The 17,959-nt window shown below is 49.5% G+C and overlaps 1 protein-coding gene across 2 annotated transcripts in view; it reads right to left on the bottom strand.

Annotated features, from left to right (window-relative positions):
• Positions 1-319: 319 nt before the first annotated feature.
• Positions 320-17,959, bottom strand: part of ABCB6 (ATP binding cassette subfamily B member 6 (LAN blood group)) — a 190,496-nt gene continuing 172,856 nt past the window's right edge. For both annotated transcript variants that reach the window (XM_069227144.1, XM_069227145.1), the window contains exons 19-20: positions 11,626-11,694; positions 320-1,641 (exon numbers count right to left, since the gene is read on the bottom strand). In XM_069227144.1, coding sequence (XP_069083245.1) covers positions 1,488-1,641; positions 11,626-11,694 — 223 coding nt within the window. In that variant the 3' untranslated portion in view covers positions 320-1,487. The remainder of the gene's footprint in view (positions 1,642-11,625; positions 11,695-17,959) is intronic.

A 17,959-nucleotide genomic window follows, 5' to 3' on the forward strand; every position in this document is an offset into this window, starting at 1 on the left:
TATATATATATATATATATATATATATATATATATATATATAAACAAACAAACAGATGATGCCAACCAACCCATTTAGCCTGCCTGTCTTCAGCTCTATCAGTGCTCTTGCTCTCTAGGTGCAACACTTTGGGAAAACTGATCACATATCATCGGTTTCGAACATTTCCTATAATTATTTGGTTTCCTTTTCACACCTTGAAACAAATCAATTAGAAACAGTTTCTTGGAAGACTGCACTTCACATTAGAGAGGTCTGATGGTGAAGTCCACCTGCACATTCTGAAGAGTCCCATCATTTTTTTTATTTTTTTTTATTTATGATCAAGAGAAACCAGACGTGAGCATACCAAGAGAGAAGGTTTTAATGGTAAGAGGTGCCTTTATGGACCACAGTAGCCACTTCTGCAGTCAGCTGCTTGGAGATATTGAGCACAGCGCTGCCTTTGTAAGCTCAGTGTCGCCCTTTTAAGCTAAGGCTTTAAAAACCAAGGGCCTGATTTAGAGTTTTGGTGGACAGGTTACTCCGTCACAATTGTGACAGATATTTTGTCCGGTGTATTACAATTTCCATAGGATATAATGGGATCGTAATGCGGCTGACCGGATATCCATCATGTTTGTGACTGAGTAACCCCATCGCCAAACTCTAAATCAGGTCCTTGGTTGTGTTTGTCTACCGAAATAAATATTTGTGACCAAAAATAGGCTTGTGACCTCAAAAACATGAAAATGCCCTTCGTGTTTCCAATCCACGTTGATCAATGCTTCTCCAGGATTCTTTTGGCAGAATGGCTTGGCTTTGACATTTTTCGAATTCCGTTATCTGAACTTCTGTGCTGGGTTACTTATGGTTGGCAGGGGTGATTTACTCAAAAAATACATAAATCTATCTGGGCTTTCAAAACTTCATTCAGCCCGAGTCCATTGAACGAATCAATGAAATCTCGCTCCCCACTTGGGTACCAGCGTGAAACTTAGTAGGTCACAGATACAACATATCCTTCAGCGATATCACAGCATTGAAGATCTTCAAAAGTTGCAGTCGGGTTGAGAGGGTGTACCCTAGTGCCACAAGGGACAGTGCTTGCAGCTTAAATTAGTTAAGTCTCTCCCAGCAACCTCCAAATGCTTGAGAATCATCCCCTCCTGTTATCGAATGGAGAATTACCCACTACTGTTTCCCCCTATAAAATCGCTCTGCTGGACCAAGAAAGTCCTGAATCTAAAATTTCAGTCACTTAAAAATTGTGACCAGGTAACACTCATTGGGCCACAATCTTTGTAGCCTCAAGTAGACTGGCACACTAGCCTCTTGTGGAATCCGTTTCCTGTGGTGTGTATTCTGCAACTTCCCAACCCCCACTCCCAATGTAAAACACCCCGGGCCTTCTGAGTTCAGGGCTCGGAGCGTGCGCTCGAAATCACATCTGCTGTCTCTTTGCAGTCCATTAGTGTGGACACAAGGCCTCCTAGCCTTGTGCGCGCTCAGTGCTCTTGCCGCGTCTTTGTTGGCTGCAGTTTCTCTGAGCTACGGTCTTTGCTCTCTGTGTCAGATGCGGAGTCTGCCGAGTCGCTGCCCTGCTGCTGGCTTTGCCACATCTTGGCGTAGAGTCCACCTTTAGCCAGAAGCTCGTCGTGGCTGCAAGGGAAAAGGAGAAAGAGGGAGACGGGATAGGAGTCATAAACAATCTATGCCACAATGCATGTTCTGCAACAACTATTCTTTGGTCACCCAGTAATACATTTGGTGTATGAGCAAATGGCTGCAACCATCATGCCTTGAGATGCCTGTGTGGCACCAGCAGTACACACTGGCCGCTGTGATCCTCGTCTGATGTGGAATTCATAATGTTCATGTAGGAATCTGGCTCTATATATACTATATCAAAATGAGGTATAGTGTGCACAGAGTCCAGGGGTTCCCCAGAGGCTTAACAGAGGCTAAAGTAGATAATACTAATGCTCTCTTTTGTGGTAGTGTGGTCGAGCAGTTAGGCTTATCAGAAGGTAGTGCAAAGCATTTGTTGTACACACCCACAGGCAATAAATGAAGCACACACTCAATGACTAACTTCAGGCCAATTGTTTTTATGTAGCAAAAATATATTTTGTTACTTTATTTCTAGAACCACAAGATTCAAGTTGCAGGTAAGTACATTTGCAAGTAAGTATGCAACATTATGTATCAATACCACTTTGTTTCAAATTGGCAAGTTATATATTTTTTTAATAAATAGCAATAATCTGTTTAAAAAGTTGACACTGCAATTTGCAGAAACAGTTCTAGGGGGGGAAGAAAAGTGAGTACATTTCCAAGGTAAGTACAAGACTTCCAGTCTACTGGGGTTAGGATGTCCACAGCTTGGGGTTCAAGTTAACCCCAAACACTCACCACCAGCAAGAGGAGGCTGGCTGGGTGCAGAGGTCAAAGTTGAGGTTGGTTTAACATGGGCTCCTACGGAGACTGGGGGTACTTGGAATCAGGCTGCTTGCAGGGAAGTACCCGCGTCTTCAGAGGGCAGGCCGTGGGGGTTTAGAGGAGCACCGGAGGAGCCACTGGTCAGCACAAAACACACACTCTCAGTGGCGCAGGGCCGGCCGGGTGCAAACACATCTTCAGGCTCCCAATGCTTTCCTACAGGACGACTCCAGGGGCCACAAAGATGCTGCAGGTGAAGTCCAGGGGGGCGGTTCCGGGAAATCAAAGGCTGGACAAGAAAGGGGGCCACCTGCTTGACGTTGCTGCACCAAAGGTCGGATTCCCCAAGGCCAGGGGGCTACGGGTGCAGGGGTACCTTTTGGCATCAGGAACCTTCGTCCGGTTCGGTCGCGGTCAGGGGGGTCCACCAGATTGAGGCTGCAGGCATCGTTGTGTTGGACAGGAGGGTCAACCCAGGGTGGGCACTTGCTCAGAATGCTGGGGACCAGCTCTAGGCAGTTGGGCCACCTGGAGTCCTTGGATGGAGTTTCTTCTTGGACAGGGAAACTGTCCACAGGGGTTCTTGGTCCTCTGGGGTGCTGGAGCCAGGCCGGTAGGGCTAGGCCAAGTCAGTTTGCATGTTCAGTCCTTCTTTCTTCTTGTGAGGTTGCCATGAACTTGATGAGCTAGGTTCAGAGGAGCCCTTCAATCCTGGATTTAGGGGCATTACAGGGGTCAGAGGGCAGTAGCCAATGGCTACTGTCCCTGAGGGTGGCTACACCCTTTCTGTGTCCACTCCCTTTGGGGAGGGTGACACCGACCTAACGCTATTGGTTAGATGGAGGTTTTTGCAAGGAGGGGATCACTTCAGCAACTCTGGACACCTTAGGTGTGGTCCCAGCTGAGGTGGTCACTCTTTCCTAATTTTTCTGCCAGACTTGCTGCCAAAAGTGGGGCTTTGTCCAGGGGGCCGGCATATCCACTAGCTGGAGTGCCCATGGGCACTGTAACAAGAAGCCTGAGCCTTTGAGGCTCACCACCAGGCGTCACAGTTCCTGCAGGGGGAGGTGTGAAGCACCTCCACCCAGTGCTGGCTTTGTTGCTGACCAGAGAGAGAACAAATCTCACCCCATGTGTTCAGAAACTCGTCTGGAAGTGGCAGACTGGCATAGGCTGGTCAGTCCTGGACTAGTAGTTTGGCTAACATACAAGGGGCATCTCTAAGATGCCCTCGCAGTGCAATTTTCAATAAATCCAACACTGGCATCAGTGTGGATTTATTGTGCTGAAAAGTTTGATAACAAACTCCCCAGTATTCAGTGAAGCCATTATGGAGCTGTGGAGTTCGTATTGACAAACTCCCAGACCATATACTTAATATGGTCACACTGCACCTACAATGTCTAAGAATGGACTTAGACAATGTAGGGGCATATTGCTCATGCAGCTATGCCCTCACCTGTGGTATAGTGCACCCTGCCTTAGGGCTGAAGGCCTACTAGAGCGGTGACCTACCTATGCCACACCCCTGAGAGGGGTGCCATGTCGAATGACTTTTTCTCCCCTCCAGCACACACATGTTCTTGGTAAGGGGTCGCACCAGGATGGCATAATACATGCTGCAGCCCTTGGGGACCTTCCCTGGCCACAGGGACCTTGGTTCCATGGGTATCTTTTACAAGGGACTTAGCTGTGTGCCAGGGGTGTGCCAATTGTGGAGGCAGTGGTACAGTCTTGGGAAAGAACACTGGTGCTGGGGCCTGGTTAGCAGGATCCCAGCATACTCCCAGTCAAGTCACCCCAATATCAGGCAAAAATTATTTTTCTTTCTCTTCTGTTTACTTGTCGTGGAGATTTTATAATGGATCAACAAGACTATTAGAGTTCAAACAATAAAACCTGAACTGGATAAGCCGATTATTCACGGAACCAGAGGAAATTGGCAATTCCCCACCCGGCTAGTTGGTCAGGCTTGTTCACAAGGTACTTTTTGTTTACGCCCCACCACTTTCAGTGCTCACCCACTGCCACTGGACTTCACTGGACCGATCAGGTCAGAGCCGGTGTACAGTGAGGCTGAGGTGACCCCGTAAGTCACACTGCATTGCCCAGGGATCAAGGGCGTGGGTATCAGGGAATTTTGGGCTTTCAAGCGTGGCAAACAGATCCACATCAGGGGCGCCCCAGTGGGGGAAGTGCTGTTGTAAAATCTGTGGATTGAGTTCTGACTTATGGACCTATTGATGCATCTTGCTTCGAAGGCCTGGCAGGTCTAATAGATATTCTTTTATCAGGTGAATATAGGGGTGAATAGCCCAATACCAGATCAGCTGAGCTAGGTGACAAAGAGGCAATTTGTGGGTGCCCCCTGCTTCTGAAGGTAGTACATGAGGACTGCCTTTTCTTTAATGAGTGGTAGGAACGCTTTGGGAGCCAGGTGAACTACTAGGCATTCTATGAAGTTGATGTGGTGAGTCTGTAGAGCAGGGTTCATAGACCGTGAACTGTGCTGTGACTGAGGTGAGCTCTCCACCCGGCTTTTGAGGAGTCCATGGTAATAGTAGTCTGTGGAAAGCACTGCCCCGCACAAGACTGCTGCTGTTCCACCATTGCAGAGAACGATTGGCCATAGGCTCTTACCAACACTAGACCTGCAATGTGATCCTCCGCTTGACTCCATTGTGTTGTTAGGCATTGCTGCACTGGACACTTGTTTAACCAGCAACTATTGCAATATAATAAGCCATCATGCCCAAGAGGCACATTTCTGTTTTGACAGTGAGATGATATTATGGCTGAAAAAGAGGCACAAGCTGACCAAAGGCTGCCACCCTTTGGGGGTTTGGGTGGGCTTTGTTTTGGGAGTGGAGAACTGCTCCTAGATAAGGCTGGATCAGGAGTGGTTGCAAATGTTGCTTGGCTACTTTTATAGTAAGGCCCAGATTGTGGGGAAGCAATATAGTTTGCTGGGTGTGCACTGTCAGCATCTTGCACCCTTGATCAGCCAATCGTCCTGGTACGGGACCACGGGGATGCCCCTCCTCCTTAGATGTGCAGCAAACACCATCAGGCACTTGGTGACGACCACGCTTGGGGTGGAGGTGACACTGAAGGGTAGCACCGTGAGCTGATAAGGATGACCACTTACCATAATCTTGCTCCATGCAGGGTGGAAGCACTGGAGCCTTTCCCCGACAGGTGTTAAGCGGTTGGGAAGAGGAAGGGAGAGTCAATGTTTGGCTTCCTTCGAAAGGGCCCCTGTGTGGTGCAGATTGAAGGACACCCTTAGCCTTTGCTGTGTCTATGTCTTTTTTCAACTTTTCCAGCATTTACTATACTTGCAGCACAAACAGGTGTTCCCTGTCAAACGGAAAGTTCAACAAATGCAGCCGGACCTCTCGCTTAAATCCTGACACCCACAGCCAGGCATGATGCCAAATGAAGATGCAGGTGTTAATACCTCATCCTGTGGTGTCAAATGGCTGGATTGAAGAATGTATTTACTCTCCATCACCAACTAATCCCTCCACTGCCTGTACTCTTCTGGGAGAGGTTTAAGGAGTTCTTGTACCTTACCCCAGTGCGCCATATCATAATGAGGGAGCTGCCCTACTGAGTTAGACATTTTTTTATGTGTTTTTGCCTGTACAGCAATCCTCTTTCCTTCTGTATAGATTTTCTTGCTCTCGTTGTCCAGAGTGTTGAGTTCGCTGGGTCCTGGGCATTTGCATGCAGTATGATAGTTATCCCCTGATGTAAATTATATTGCTGGGGGCTGCTATAAGGAATATGTTACGTAACCTGTAAGCATCTGTTCGTGGCATGTCATGTTGTAGATTTACATGCTCTGCATACTCCTGCCCTCTAGTGTTGGGTCTGGAGTTGTGCACGTTTTTCTTTCTTCGAAGAAGTCTTTCGAGTCACAAAGTCAAGTAACTCCTCCTCTCGATGGTAATGTGCATGGACATCGATTCCACTGTTAGATTAATTTCTCTCCGTCGTCGGGTTCAGACATGTGTGCCTCCATTGCATGTTTCAACTCTGTTTGGATTTGATTTTCGTTTCTTTTCATCTTCAATGGTATTGTTATAATTTGTGCTTTCTCCATCCAAGCCGACCAAAAGACCTTCGCTTTAACAGTCCCACAATCTGAGGGGACTTGATTCGACATCATGACTTGAAAGACTTCTTTGCAGAAAAACAACTTGCACAACACCGGACCCACACTAGGTGGCAGGAGTATGGAGACCATGTGTATCTACAGCCACACATGCCATCGAACATGTTTTATACAGCAGAGGGGGATAGCTCTGGCCCTCACAAGGTCTCTGAATGTGTCAGCTGTTGTTTTGCACATTCCTTTGAGAATCTGTAAGAAATGCACCGTGTGTTGTGTCTTTGATAATGCCTCTGCAAGGAAGTCATTGTCTTCCTCTTGGATCTGCATGCTTACTTTGTGATAGTTAGCCGCCCTTTGGCTCACCTCAAGGTAGAAGGTGGTATCTCCCTGCAGGGAGGTTCTAGCTGGCTAAACAGATGGGTCTGTAGCACCCTGTGGGGTGATATCATAGTTCTCCCAGGGTCCCCTGAAGACTGTGGCTCATAAGGGGTGTCAAAAGAGTCTGAAGACTAGCCTCCCTCCTCCTGTGAACTGTGAGATGACACTTCGGGAGAGTATGGCTGAGGGGTGTATGAGGAGATAATGGTGAAAGTGATGGGGTGGAGGAGGTGGTTGTGGAGAGGGAGGACTTAGCAGGTCAAGGGAGAGGGATACGGTCTATGAATTGTCTTTGCTTTGGTGGTGTCAACTCCAGAGCATTCTTCTCCTCAAGGGTAAGTCTCCTTTTATATGGGAGGGTCTCTGTTGGTTTTGCCGGAGCCTTGTTGGTGATTTTTCTTGTTTGGGAAAAAAAGGCATTTTTGCCTAGAGTCAAGCTCATCCTGAAGGTGATGGAGAATCCGCTCCAAAACCTCAGATGTCAAAGAGGAGTCTCTTTTCAGCTCCAAATGCAACCTCATTGTCTGTGTGTGTTTTGGCGCAGAGCTTGGTTTAGGCATCAATGGACCTTTCAGCATCAACAGTGGTTTCGATTCCTGGCTGGCATTACAGTCTCGTGCTGCATGGTCTTTCAGCTTCAATGGCATACGAGGCCCTTTTGGGCTTGAAGCTCGAGGCGGTTCAGTGCTTGACACAGTGACCAGTGTTGGCTCCAAAGTTTGTGCTTGGCGCTGACGATGGCCTGTGTGGAGTGAGATCTGGCAGAAAGCCTTTTAGTGGCTGGGCTGAAAACCCTATGTCTCTGTTTCTCTTCTCGCTGTCTGAGGCCTTAGGGTAGAGTCGATATGATGGGCGATACTACTTACAGTTGCTCACTTCCGTGCACTATAAGTGGCCTTACAACTTTTCAGCTGTTCCTCTTCAGATTCTGATTAGGACACGACCTCTGTAGAGTTTGGTAGCTTCCTTGGGGACAGTTTGGTTCTGTTGTGAATGTCTCTGGTTGATACTGTCCCTCACCCTCGATGTCTTGATGCCTAAGATCTCTGCGGTTTTAATGTCCTGCAACGCATTCCTCCATTTGACCCACATGCTTTCCTGTGAGTAGCTAAGTGTTTTCTTGGACCAGAACCTGAGACAAGCCTTGCAAATGGAATCAATGTGCTCGGGGAGAGACACAGGTTGCAAGCCTGGTGGTGATCAGTTCAGGGATATTTTGCAAGGCATTGTGGGCAGTTTTGGAAAGGAGTTCTTTCCGTCACTCCTGTTGCATTTTTGTTGAGGAATTTATTGAAGAGAGTTGGGGGCAAAAGCTCAACTGGGACCTAAGACCCAAGCAATTTGGTGCAAAAGACTTTGGGACTGGTGAAAGTCCTTGAGATCCGAAGAACGCATTTAAGCATGTTGACCACGGAGCCTCATCAGTACATGACTGAGCCCAATGGCAGAAAAAAACAATCTAACATGAGTAGATGTCCAGGGAAGGAGTCACTACATCCTGTGATTCAAAAGACTTCTTCGAAGAAAAACAACTTGAAAAAGTCTGAGCCCAACATTAGACTGCAGTAGTATGCGAAGTGTGTGTGTGTGTACATCAACACATGCTACGAACACTGCTCAGGCCTCTATGAGCCCTGTTTTCTCTCTCACTCCTAAGTGGATTCATACTGTGGCCTAAAGGTAGGTGTCACGGTCTTTCAAAGCCATCAACGTGTAGGCCTGTTTGTTATCTGTGTATGCTGAAGTCTCACCTATGGAGAATTAAAGGTCAGTTTTCCTGATCCGCATGAAAGCAGCTGTGAATTGGACGGGGCTGCATGTGACCATCATAGCTCCAGAATAAAGTTGGCACCTCCATTTCTGTCAGTGGAAAAGCATGGCATCTGAGATGCTCTATGACAGATCTGGTGTGAGCCTAAAACCTCTGCCCATTATAATTTATTGGGACGAGGAGCGGGTGGACACAACAGCTCTTTGTGCCGCTGAAACTTTCATCTCTGTCATGGAGGAAGCAGGGAGTACAGCAGCTCTAACACAGCACTGGTTGTCACTGAAACCTCAACTCCCTAATAGTGGAAAAATGTGTAGCAACAAAACTTCATCACAGTACTAGTGTTATATGGAGCATTCGTCTGTTATTAGGGTAAAACTTTGGGAGACCCTTTGTCTTGTAGCACTGTAGGAGTGAGAGGACTGGAGGAGAGTCTCTGCCATGAAGTCACCACATAGGTTAACCTATCCAAGTGTTGACAGACCCACCCACCACCTCCGCTTGATGCCTGCTTAGACAAAGTCTGTCCAGTGTGCTCAGAATCAGGCAGCAACAAGAAAGACAGATGGCGGAAGGGATATCACAATTCAAAAATTCTGTGCTGTAGCAAGAGACTAAGGGACTCATTTAGAGGTGGGTTATAAAGGGCGCAGCACAAGGTTATCCCACTTTTATATGAGTCAACCAATATTTTGGAGCCTCAGCTGTCTCCACCACTGGAATTCCTTAGCCAGTGGCTCATCAGCCAAAGGTGTAATGGTTTTTCAGAGTTGGAGAGCTTGTACACGGCTGTCGCAAACAGGAAAATGGCATAAATGCTCCATCCTGCAGGAAGAAAACAGCTTGCCTGGCGGGATTGCCAGCACAGTATCTACCCTCCCTGGCCTTCCCAAATGAGGTTAGACATACTTTGGTAACAGAATCTGTAACTGCAGTCACCATCCCAGGGTTTGCTAAACTTCCTGGATCTATCTGGGTTATCAGATTCCACCCTTGGACAGGAAATTAAGGAGACTTTTAGCCCATCCCTAGGGTGAGCTGGCTCTGCAGAGGGCATAGAGGCTGCCTCCAGGAGTGAGCACACCGAGGCGATGAGGCTCTCAGCTGCCCTGATACTCTCCGAAGAGAGAAGCACTGCTTACCGGAGGAGCTCCAACACATATCTTTGAGCGGCGGAAACGTGGCTAACTTGCCATTTTGCCTACATCGTGCAGTGGAAATGGATATCACAAGCGTGGACTACGAGAAGTGCTTGTTCAGATGGAAGCAATGAGCTTGAGAAGAAGCCTGTGTGACTTTCATGGAACACAAAGAATAACCAACTTAATTTCACACACGTCCACCTGATATCTACTAAACTGGTGGGCGCCCATGAACGTGTGATAACCTTGGGAAGGTGTAATAATATTACTGCTGAAGCAACTGAACTATGGCCGCCAAGCACTCTTTTTACCGGTGACTGATTTTCCCTATGTAATACTTACCTGCCGAGGACCCAATATGATGATGTGCACGGCTTTCACTTGACAAGGTTGGGGTTATGCTGGGGAATTCAAGACTTCAAAGAGGAACTTATTTAGATTATTTGGCAGTAAAAATTACCTCTGATTTGGATTGGACAAAAAGGTCGACAGGCATGCGCTCAAATTGTAGCAGAGCGTCGCAGGGATTCTTAGATTTCATAAATCTACTACCTCCGGGTCCCTATTGTCGGCTATCCAAATTCACAATATCCAGCATTTCGGAGGGGCTCTCCATGGTTTGGAGTTACGGGGGATTAAGAAAATGACAAAGGGCCTGATTTGGATTTGGGCGGAGGGGTTACTCACAGTGGTGATGGATATCCTGTCTGCCGAGATCTAAATCCCATAAGAAATAATAGGATTTAGATTTCCCATAGAAAACAATGGGATTTAAATTTCCCATAGCAAACAAAGGGATTTACATTTCAGCAGATGGGATATCCATCACTGTTGTGAAGGAGCAACCCCTCGCCAAAATCTAAATCAGGCTCACATCTGTAGAAAATAAATTTATGAGAGCTTTAGTGAGTTTGGAACAGATTACCTACACATAGATATGGGTAAAACCCATCGACCAAAAGGCCGAACTGAGGGTCCTGGTGTTCTGGTGGAGACTCTGGAGTACCGAAGAACTATCAGAATATCAGCTAGTGCTAGAAGAGGTTAAAGCCTTGGACGTCTTTCGTAAGATCATCTGGCTTAAAAATGTTCATTCGAAGCTAGGCTCCCTAGGGTTGTATAAATTATGGGATAATCGGTGGAAGGTACAAAATGTTTTGAAAAAATTGCTATGAGATAAAGATTGGAAGGTAGTTTCTGAAAACAAATACAAAATATCTCACAGCGCCACATGGATCACTCATGGGTGCCTTTTGGACTTTAAACTGGGATATTATTTTGAACCTTTTATGGATTACATTACCCCTGTGCTGCACTGCAATTGTACGTCAGATTTGGATATGGGCACTCCCTTTAAATAGTTTTTGCTCGAAACGTCACAACCCGAACGGGGTAGTGGATGAATGCACAGCCTGCAAACCGGAGAAAGAAACTGTTGTTTTTTTGCGAAGCTTGTAAGCTCCCATGCAAAAAATGGATATTCCCAGCTTGCAGGTCACTCTGTATAAAACAATACTTGATAGCACTGAGAATTCTTAGATCTGATACCAGCGAAGTGACTGTCTGTACTTTAGGAAAGTTTTTATATGCTGCATGGATTACGAGAAAGATTTCAGAGTTGAGGAAGATTAACAGGGGCCGCTGTTACAGATGTTATTGGATTTTAAATGTATTTTATATTTCCTGTTTAGTTATGTTATTGTTGTAAATGGGCAATGAATGTAACTGTTTGATATGTCTGTTTTAAAGGGTAATATTTCAAAATAAACAGAGTGGCTAGCCACTGGGCTTACCTTCCTCGCTCCGCGATGCGACCGTCCTTCACTACCAGGATCTGATGGGCACTGATCACAGTGGACAACCTGAGGAACAGGAAGAGGGAGAAGGAGAGAAGAAGGAAAGAGAGAGGAAAAGAGGGAGAGAGAAAGAGAGGGAGAGGGAGAGAGAAAGAGAGAGAGAGAGAGAGAGAGAGGAAGAGGGGAGAAAGAGAGAGATAGAATAGAGAGGGAGGGGGACAGCAATAGAGAGAGATAAAGAGAGAGAAGAAAGATAGAGGAGAGAGAGAGAAAGAAAGAGACAGAGAAAGAGAAGATATCAAGGCAGGGGGAGAAAGAGAGAAGAGAGGAGAGAAAAAGAGAGAATAGAGAGAGGAGAGAGAAAAAGAGAATAGAGGGGGGAAGTGGGAGGGGGAGAGAGAGAAAGAGAGAGAGAGAAAGAAAGAAAGAGAGAATTACGTAAATCACAGATGCATACATCCAGACATAAGTGTTCACAATACGTGGCTGACTTGCTGCGGAACCAGGAGACCTAAATACTAATCCTGTGTCATTCTGACCAAATCATTTGGGAGCAGATGTATCATACAGTTCACGATGTGTGACGAGTATTTTTGCGACCTTTATTAAATTCTGTGCATCAACCTATGTACTAATAGGTCGGTTAATAAAATGGCAAATCACAGTGGGTCACAATCCCATCCACATGGATAATATTCATTAGGCTGTTCGTAAATCGTGACTCACTCTGATGTGATACAGCCTCAGCGCCCAGCATTGGTACCTTGCAAGGGTCAGCAGACCACCATATTTTTTTTAAAGCCTAATTTCCTCCTACTCTTAACATGGAATTGATACACCCGGTCACACACTCTAATTCAGAGTGCTTGTAACCTTAAAAAAGCTTAGTATATCCGGTCCTTAAGCTCCCTGTACCTCACCTCCATTATATACCAGCATAGGGAGAATTTAGAAACAGACTAAGCACCAGTAATAGGCAACGTGTGGAACTGGACATTCTTTTATAGTACTTGTCCCATCTACAATACTTGTCCTCCATCCTCACCTGCCCCTCCTCAACACAGCTGGTTCCAGACCCTTATAACTAACACACTTGCTAATCAAAGACTTCATGCAGACTTCCAAGTATATCAAGACTGCTGTAAAGTTGGAAGTAAATGCTATGGATTATGGTTCAGAGGATCCAGAAGACAATGTCTAGGGCCGTGGAACCAGTACTGCCCATCTCATTCCTAAAGAAGTCATGAGGTGGGAGATCAAGGCTGTAACACTGATATCTACAGTTTAAGAGATGGACATTAGAGCCTGCCCTGCATGAAGTAGACATTCACTGGTGCAGCAGCGACATCTAGTGGTGAATCAGTACAGCAGTGGATGAGATAATGGTGGAAGGCACAGCCACTGCTGGAACAGCGATACCTAGAGGCAAGTCAAGAGAACAGGAATAGCGGTGGGCCAAAAGGTGGCACGAGGGCTCTGGTGCAGAAGTGACACTTAATGCCAAGTCACTGGGGCAGGCCTTGAGATGGCATTCAGAAACTGGTGCAGCAGTGTGAGGAGACTGGTGGAGAGGCGGAGGTGGCATGCAGGCACTCTTTAGCAGCGGCACACAGTACCAAGTCGGAAAACACAACTGGCAGAGACCATGAGATGACATGGGGACACTGGTGCATCACTGACATATAGTGCAAGGTCCGAGAACATCACTGGAGGATGCCCCAGAGGTGACATGCAGGCACTCGTGTTGCAAGCATTGAAACTTGGGGCTTGATTTATATTCTGTCGGATGGAGTATTCTCCATGGGCATAGTGGATAACTTTAGGTTCGTCAGGTCGAGAATACTCAGCCCACCAGATTTATAAATGATCGTCTAGCAGGAGGTCATTTATAAAGGCACTGGCAGGAACCTCCGTCAAGGCAGTTCCTGTCCATGCATTTTACTGTTTGCTGCATGCCTGCATTGGAAGGGTGCAGCCCTGCACCTAACAGAATTCTTTTCAAAAAGAAAATCCTGAAATTGGATTTTTCTTTTGAAAAGAACAAAAAGCAATGCTCCTCTTGGCATGACAGGCTTCTTCCATGGCAAGGGGAGCATTACAATGGTTTTACTGATCCTTACCGGCAGGTCCTACCTGGCGGTAAGGAAAAGTAAAAAATGACCACATGTCCGGCCATCTAAACTGGGTGGGCTGACATGTAGCCATTTCTCCTAGGGCTCTGACTCTCCAGGACCGTCAGATGGCTTTAATGACAGCGCAGACAAATTAGTCTCCACTGTGATTAACTCTGAGGTCCATCCTACCCTAAGGTACAACCCTAAGGCTTGCAAATGCGGCAGGTGGACCACTATAATGGCGAGGCTGGAACTCCGCTGCATAGCGAAGGAATACCTTCTTCCCAATATATAAAGCAGGCCGTTAGTGCCAAGTTTGAGAACACCAATGGCCCTGGTCCCAGAGGTTAAATGTGTGTACTACCGCAGCAGTGAGATGTAGTGCGAAGTGAGAGAGGACCACTAGCGGAGGGCAAGAGGTGACGTGGGCACTGGTGAAACAGCCACATGCAGTGCCAAGCGAGAGAGGACCACTGGCGGAGGCAAGAGGTGACGTGGGCACTGGTGAAACAGCCACATGCAGTGCCAAGCGAGAGAGGACCACTGGCGGAGGGCAAGAGGTGACGTGGGCACTGGTGAAACAGCCACATGCAGTGCCAAGCGAAAGAGGACCACTGGCAGAGGCAAGAGGTGACGTGGGCACTGGTGAGACAGCCACATGCAGTGCCAAGCGAGAGAGGACCACTGGCGGAGGCAAGAGGTGATGTGGGCACTGGTGAAACAGCCACATGCAGTTCCAAGTGAGAGAGGACCACTGGCAGGGAGCAAGAGGTGACGTGGGGACTGGTGAAACAGCCACATGCAGTGCAAAGCAAGAGAGGACCACTGGCGAAGGGCAAGAGGTGACGTGGGCACTGGTGAAACAGCCACATGCAGTGCCAAGCGAGAGGACCACGTGGGGACTGGTGAAAACAGCCATATGCAGTGCCAAGCGAGAGAGGACCACTGGCGGAGGGCAAGAGGTGATGTGGGCACTGGTGAAACAGCCACATGCAGTGCCAAGCGAGAGGACCACTGGCGGAGGGCAAGAGGTGACGTGGGGACTGGTGAAACAGCCACATGCAGTGCCAAGCGAGAGGACCACTGGCGGAGGCAAGAGGTGACGTGGGGACTGGTGAAACAGTCACATGCAGTGCCAAGCGAGAGGACCACTGGCGGAGGCAAGAGGTGACGTGGGCACTGGTGAAACAGCCACATGCAGTGCCAAGTGAGAGAGGACCACTGGCGGAGGCAAGAGGTGACGTGGGCACTGGTGAACAAGCCACATGCAGTGCCAAGCGAGTGAGGACCACTGGCGGAGGCAAGAGGTGACGTGGGCACTGGTGAAACAGCCACATGCAGTGCCAAGCGAGAGAGGACCACTGGCGGAGGCAAGAGGTGACGTGGGCACTGGTGAAACAGCCACATGCAGTGCCAAGCGAGAGAGGACCACTGGCGGAGGCAAGAGGTGACGTGGGCACTGGTGAGACAGCCACATGCAGTGCCAAGCGAGAGAGGACCACTGGCGGAGGCAAGAGGTGATGTGGGCACTGGTGAAACAGCCACATGCAGTTCCAAGTGAGAGAGGACCACTGGCAGGGAGCAAGAGGTGACGTGGGGACTGGTGAAACAGCCACATGCAGTGCAAAGCAAGAGAGGACCACTGGCGGAGGGCAAGAGGTGACGTGGGCACTGGTGAAACAGCCACATGCAGTGCCAAGCGAGAGGACCACGTGGGGACTGGTGAAAACAGCCATATGCAGTGCCAAGCGAGAGAGGACCACTGGCGGAGGGCAAGAGGTGATGTGGGCACTGGTGAAACAGCCACATGCAGTGCCAAGCGAGAGGACCACTGGCGGAGGGCAAGAGGTGACGTGGGGACTGGTGAAACAGCCACATGCAGTGCCAAGCGAGAGGACCACTGGCGGAGGCAAGAGGTGACGTGGGGACTGGTGAAACAGTCACATGCAGTGCCAAGCGAGAGGACCACTGGCAGAGGCAAGAGGTGACGTGGGCACTGGTGAAACAGCCACATGCAGTGCCAAGTGAGAGAGGACCACTGGCGGAGGCAAGAGGTGACGTGGGCACTGGTGAACAAGCCACATGCAGTGCCAAGCGAGTGAGGACCACTGGCGGAGGCAAGAGGTGACGTGGGCACTGGTGAAACAGCCACATGCAGTGCCAAGCGAGAGAGGACCACTGGCGGAGGCAAGAGGTGACGTGGGCACTGGTGAGACAGCCACATGCAGTGCCAAGCGAGAGGACCACGTGGGGACTGGTGAAAACAGCCATATGCAGTGCCAAGCGAGAGAGGACCACTGGCGGAGGGCAAGAGGTGACGTGGGCACTGGTGAGACAGCCACATGCAGTGCCAAGCGAGAGGACCACGTGGGGACTGGTGAAAACAGCCACATGCAGTGCCAAGCGAGAGAGGACCACTGGCGGAGGCAAGAGGTGACGTGGGCACTGGTGAAACAGCCACATGCAGTGCCAAGCGAGAGAGGACCACTGGCGGAGGCAAGAGGTGACGTGGGCACTGGTGAGACAGCCACATGCAGTGCCAAGCGAGAGAGGACCACTGGCGGAGGCAAGAGGTGATGTGGGCACTGGTGAAACAGCCACATGCAGTTCCAAGTGAGAGAGGACCACTGGCAGGGAGCAAGAGGTGACGTGGGGACTGGTGAAACAGCCACATGCAGTGCAAAGCAAGAGAGGACCACTGGCGGAGGGCAAGAGGTGACGTGGGCACTGGTGAAACAGCCACATGCAGTGCCAAGCGAGAGGACCACGTGGGGACTGGTGAAAACAGCCATATGCAGTGCCAAGCGAGAGAGGACCACTGGCGGAGGGCAAGAGGTGATGTGGGCACTGGTGAAACAGCCACATGCAGTGCCAAGCGAGAGGACCACTGGCGGAGGGCAAGAGGTGACGTGGGGACTGGTGAAACAGCCACATGCAGTGCCAAGCGAGAGGACCACTGGCGGAGGCAAGAGGTGACGTGGGGACTGGTGAAACAGTCACATGCAGTGCCAAGCGAGAGGACCACTGGCAGAGGCAAGAGGTGACGTGGGCACTGGTGAAACAGCCACATGCAGTGCCAAGTGAGAGAGGACCACTGGCGGAGGCAAGAGGTGACGTGGGCACTGGTGAACAAGCCACATGCAGTGCCAAGCGAGTGAGGACCACTGGCGGAGGCAAGAGGTGACGTGGGCACTGGTGAAACAGCCACATGCAGTGCCAAGCGAGAGAGGACCACTGGCGGAGGCAAGAGGTGACGTGGGCACTGGTGAAACAGCCACATGCAGTGCCAAGCGAGAGAGGACCACTGGCGGAGGCAAGAGGTGACGTGGGCACTGGTGAGACAGCCACATGCAGTGCCAAGCGAGAGAGGACCACTGGCGGAGGCAAGAGGTGATGTGGGCACTGGTGAAACAGCCACATGCAGTTCCAAGTGAGAGAGGACCACTGGCAGGGAGCAAGAGGTGACGTGGGGACTGGTGAAACAGCCACATGCAGTGCAAAGCAAGAGAGGACCACTGGCGGAGGGCAAGAGGTGACGTGGGCACTGGTGAAACAGCCACATGCAGTGCCAAGCGAGAGGACCACGTGGGGACTGGTGAAAACAGCCATATGCAGTGCCAAGCGAGAGAGGACCACTGGCGGAGGGCAAGAGGTGATGTGGGCACTGGTGAAACAGCCACATGCAGTGCCAAGCGAGAGGACCACTGGCGGAGGGCAAGAGGTGACGTGGGGACTGGTGAAACAGCCACATGCAGTGCCAAGCGAGAGGACCACTGGTGGAGGCAAGAGGTGACGTGGGCACTGGTGAAACAGCCACATGCAGTGCCAAGTGAGAGAGGACCACTGGAGGAGGCAAGAGGTGATGTGGGCACTGGTGAAATAGCCACATGCAGTGCCAAGTGAGAGAGGACCTGTAATGGAGGCCAAGAGGTGGTGTGGGCACTGGTGAAAGAGCCATATGCAGTGCCAAGTGAGAGGGGACCACTGGAGGAGGCAAGAGGTTATGTGGGCACTGGTGAAACAGCCACATGCAGTGCCAAGTGAGAGAGGACCACTGGAGGAGGCAAGAGGTGATGTGGGCACTGGTGAAACAGCCACATGCAGTGCCCAGCGAGAGAGGACCACTGGAGGATGCAAGAGGTGGTGTGGGGACTAGTGAAACAGCCACATGCAGTGCCAAGCGAGAGAGGACCACTGGAGGAGGCCAAGAGGTGAAT

Source organism: Pleurodeles waltl, chromosome 3_2 (genome assembly GCF_031143425.1).
Source record: "Pleurodeles waltl isolate 20211129_DDA chromosome 3_2, aPleWal1.hap1.20221129, whole genome shotgun sequence".
In the NCBI taxonomy this organism is placed as follows: domain Eukaryota; kingdom Metazoa; phylum Chordata; class Amphibia; order Caudata; family Salamandridae; genus Pleurodeles; species Pleurodeles waltl.